Source organism: Octopus bimaculoides, chromosome 14, assembly GCF_001194135.2.
Source record: "Octopus bimaculoides isolate UCB-OBI-ISO-001 chromosome 14, ASM119413v2, whole genome shotgun sequence".
In the NCBI taxonomy this organism is placed as follows: Eukaryota; Metazoa; Mollusca; class Cephalopoda; order Octopoda; family Octopodidae; genus Octopus; species Octopus bimaculoides.
In genome coordinates this window covers 12196933-12201630 of record NC_068994.1, presented here as the reverse complement: position 1 = coordinate 12201630, position 4698 = coordinate 12196933, and the positions used below count along the sequence as shown (strand labels likewise).

Below are 4698 nucleotides of genomic sequence, written 5' to 3'. Positions count from 1 at the left end.
CGGTCTCTTTTGCCGAACCGCTAAGTTACGGGGACGTAAACACACCAACATCGGTTGTCAAGTGATGTTGGGGGGACAAACACAGACACACAAACACATACACACACATATATACATATATACGATGAGCTTCTTTCAGTTTCCGTCTACCAAATCCACTCACGCTTTGGTCAGCCCGAGGCTATAGTAGAAGACACTTGCCCAAGGTGCCACGCAGTGGGACTGAACCCAAAACCATGTGGTTCGTAAGCAAGCTACTTACCACACAGCCACTCAATACTAACACACATGGTCAGAAATATTATATGGAAGGAAGTGAAGACAGTTAAGTCCATTGACCTCAGTACTTAACACATATTTTATTTTATTGACTTTGGAAAGATGGAAAGCAACATCATCCATGCCAGGATTTGAACTCAGACTATAAAATGACAAAACTAAAGACAAGGTATTTTCCCTGCTGCTCCATTAATTTATACATCAACAAATATATACTAGATTCAGTGAACTTTTATAACTGAATAACTGTGACTGTCTTTTTGAATATTTAAATATTTTTTTCCCATTGAATCAGATAAATAAAGGTAGGACAAGAGGGTACATTATGTGTATGTGTGTATGAGAGAGAGGGGGGAGAAAGTGAGTGTGTGAAAGAGAGAAAGAGGGAGAGAAAAGTGAATGTGTGTGTGTGTGTGTGTGTGTGTAAGTGAGAGAGAGAGAGAGAGAGAGAAAGTGAGTGTGTGAAAGAGAGAAAGAGGGAGAAAGAAAAGTGAATGTGTGAAAGAGTGAGAGAGAATGTGTGTGTACGTGTATGTGTGTGTAAGTGAGAGAGAGAGAGAGAGAGAGAGAGAGAGAGAGAGAGAAAGTGAGAGAATGTGTGTGAAAGAGAGAAAGAAAGAGGGAGAGAGAAAAGTGTGTGAAAGTGAGAGAATGTGTGTGTATTTTCACACACTTTCAGAGAGAGTAAGGGAGGACAAGAGGATACATTATATGTATGTGTGTATGAGAGAGAGAGAGAGAGAGAGAGCGCGCCTGTAGAATTGACTTACCTGTCGGCTGCTAAAGGTGAATCAAGTCGGGAGTTGAAATCTATGAAATCTGACACGTTGCGCACCAGAATTGAGGTATGCTGTAGTTGTTCACTGGTGAACTTGCACACTAGCTGCACAAAGGAAGGAACAGACAAACAAACGTATAAATATACAGAACACTCAGAGTGACACAGGGAAAGGGGAGCGGGCACAGACATGGCTGTGCGGTCGAGAAGTTTGCTTCATAAATGGAAGAAAAAATAAAAGGGGAAAAAAACGAAGCAACAAAACCTGTATACTTACATAAGTAATGGATTCACCATCAGTTTTACAATGATATTCTGAGACTATATATTGATCCCAAATAGGCCTGTGAAATATAAAATTGAAATATAGAATTGAAAGAGGCAGTGTAGTTAGAATAGTCAGGCTTTTAACAACCAAATCAGCAACACGTGTAATCTAATCACCATTTCAAATACCGAATCAGCACCATACCTACCCTTATTGCTATTTCAACCATTTGCTATTTTATTCCCATTGAAATACACTGAGTTTCTTTCCATTAATTTTAAAATATAATGGTCACTTTGCAATCCACATAATTTCAAGTTCAGTCCCACTGTGCAGCACCTTCAACATGTGTCTTCTACTATAGCCAAAGCCCAATGCTGTGTGAGTGAATGATAGACAGAAACTGTGCAGAAGCCTGCTGTGTGTGTGTGTGTGTGTGTGTGTGTGTGTGTGTGTGTGTGTTTGTCCTTCCACTGCTTGACAACCAGTGTTGGTTTGTTCATGTCCCAGAAACTTAGTTCAGAAACAGTTACCGATAGAATAAGTGCCAAGACTTAAAAAAGATAAATAACGAACCAGTAGCTTTGAGAGATCAATGATGTGATTGTTTATTTTTAGAATGACATTGTAGGATAGGCATGAGGGGCCAGATCCAGTCAGTTCGAACATAAATCAGGTAGAATATTTGGACCAGATAAGGCCAGTTTAAATGCTAAAAGGTTAAGTAAACAAGTAAATAAAGTTGGGTGCCTTCATGCTTACCTCAGGATCCGTGACAGGTAGAGGCAGATGCCATTGTGTTTGCCCGAGAAGACCACATCGTGACCGGCAGCTGAGCAGCGTCCCAGGATACTCGAGTGGTAAGACTGGGAGAATGGTTGCTGCTGCGGCTGCTGAGGCTGTGGTTGAACCATAGGTGTGGAACTATGAATCGGTGCAGACCCTACAATGGAGGGAAGAAACAAACATTATTACATTATAATAGAAACAAAACACAAAAATAAAACAATAATTGTGATTTCTTACATAAATAAATTGCAAAAAAAAAAGAGTTGAGAAGTTTTGCTATGTTTATGTGCCTACATGTGTGTCTTGGGTATTAACATGCATATGTGAATGTGTAAATAAGTCTTTATTAACAATGTACCTCAAATCAAGTGGAAGCACAATGGCCCAGTGGTTAGGGCAGCGGACTCGCGGTCATAGGATCGCGGTTTCGATTCCCAGACAGGGCGTTGAGAGTTTACTGAGCGAAAACACCTAAAAGCTCCACGTGGCTCCGGCAGGAGATGGTGGCGAACCCTGCTGTACTCTTCCACCACAACTTTCTCTCACTCTTACTTCCTGTTTCTGTTGTGCCTGTAATTCAAAGGGTCAGCCTTGTCACACTGTCACGCTGAATATCCCAGAGAACTACGTTAAGGGTACACGTGTCTGTGGAGTGCTCAGCCACTTGCACGTTAATTTCACGAGCAGGCTGTTCCGTTGATCGGATCAACTGGAACCCTCGACGTCGTAAGCGACGGAGTGCCAACACACACACACACACACACAACACCTCAAATCAAATTGAGCTATGAACAGCTAAATAAAACATCAGGTTCAAAACTCCTTAGATAGAAGGGGAGAAGCTTACTGTATGACATGAACCATGCATCTTTAATTAAACCTAGTGCTCAAATGTTACCTTATTTTATCAATCCCAGAAGGATGAAAGACAAAATTGACCTCTGCAACATTTGAACCCAGAAATGTAATGTCAGGAGAATGCTGTTATGCCCCTTTTGTCTGGCAGTAGTGCCTTCACAATAATGATTAAAATAGACAGATAAATAAAGAGAAAGGGGAGAGTGAAGATACAGGCAAAACACAGATACATATAGATAAAAAGAGAGACAACTGGAGAAAAAGAGAGAGTAAAACAGATTAAGAGAGAGATACATAAAAAGAAATAGATAAGAGGGAAAAGAGACAGATAAAGAGATAAAAACAAAGAGAGATACAGATAAAGTGAAACATCATCATCATCATCATTATCATCGTTTAACGTCTGCTTTCCATGCTAGCATGGGTTGGACGATTTGACTGAGGACTGGTGAAACTGGATGGCTACACCAGGCTTCAATCTGATTTGGCAGAGTTTCTACAGCTGGATGCCCTTCCTAACGCCAACCACTCCGAGAGTGTAGTGGGTGCTTTTACGTATCACCCACACGAAGGCCAGTCAGGCGGTACTGGCAACGGCTACGCTCAAAATGGTGCATTTTATGTGCCACCTGCACAGAAGCCAGTCCAGGGGCACTGGCAACGATCTAGAGATAGAAAAAGGAGAGACAGATACATGAAAATAGTGATAGTGTAACACCTGATTTAAGCACAAGGTCAGTAATTTTGGAATTCAAAATCATAGACCTCAGTAATTTATTTTATTTTATTTAGCCGACTTGCCCTCCTCTCAAAAGGATATGGTGAAAGAATAATAAGAATAAAAGAAAAGCGAGGGATAAAGTGTTTGTAGGAAAAGTTTAACCCTTTTGTTAGCATATTTTTATGGAAATTCACTGCCTTTGTTCTAAATTAACTTTGAAAATATTCAAGAATTTAGTAAAATTCGAGCAAGATCGATGCCAGTGCCGATGGACTGGCTCCTGTGCAGGTGGCACATAAAATACGCCATTTCGAGCGTGGCCGTTGCCGGTACCGCCTGACTGGCCTTCGTGCTGGTGGCACGTAAAAGCACCCACTACACTCTCGGAGTGGTTGGCGTTAGGAAGGGCATCCAGCTGTAGAAACTCTGCCAAATCAGATTGAAGCCTGGTGTAGCCATCCGGTTTCACCAGTCCTCAGTCAAATCGTCCAACCCATGCTAGCATGGAAAGCGGACGTTAAACGACGACGATGATGATGATGATAAGTGGATGCTTGTACATAAAATTTTTGGTAGAAAGTTTTAATTTAAATCACTTCAAAAGAAGAAACTTGTAGCGTAGAACCAGGGGCAGTCTCAGGTGGGTTGTTATCAAAAGGGTTAAGGTAGAGCAAGCTTAAAAAGTCTGTTACAAGAAGCCAAGCAGGAAAGGTTAAGTAAGGGTTTATACCAACCTGGTGCTGGTGTTGGCATACCAGCAAGTGATGTGTAATGGGTTGCCGGGTCATACATCATTGAGTAGGACAGGTGACCAGGTGTTGCTTGACCTGTAATAGGAAAGTTAAGGTTAACACCCGGCATTTATGTGGTGTCTACGTCATATAGACCATATATCACACATACACAGACACACATACATAAGAGTGCAGAGAGACAAGCAGAGAGACAGACAGACAAGCAGAGAGACAGACAGACAAGCAGAGAGACAGACAGACAAGCAGAGAG

General features: G+C 41.5%; 1 protein-coding gene across 2 annotated transcripts in view; it reads right to left on the bottom strand.

The window, feature by feature from the left end:
• Positions 1 to 4698, bottom strand: part of LOC106874976 (nuclear pore complex protein Nup155) — a 45457-nt gene that overhangs the window by 17063 nt on the left and 23696 nt on the right. For both annotated transcript variants that reach the window (XM_052972673.1, XM_014922907.1), the window contains exons 18-21: positions 4428 to 4520; positions 2088 to 2268; positions 1335 to 1401; positions 1050 to 1162 (exon numbers count right to left, since the gene is read on the bottom strand). In XM_052972673.1, coding sequence (XP_052828633.1) covers positions 1050 to 1162; positions 1335 to 1401; positions 2088 to 2268; positions 4428 to 4520 — 454 coding nt within the window. The remainder of the gene's footprint in view (positions 1 to 1049; positions 1163 to 1334; positions 1402 to 2087; positions 2269 to 4427; positions 4521 to 4698) is intronic.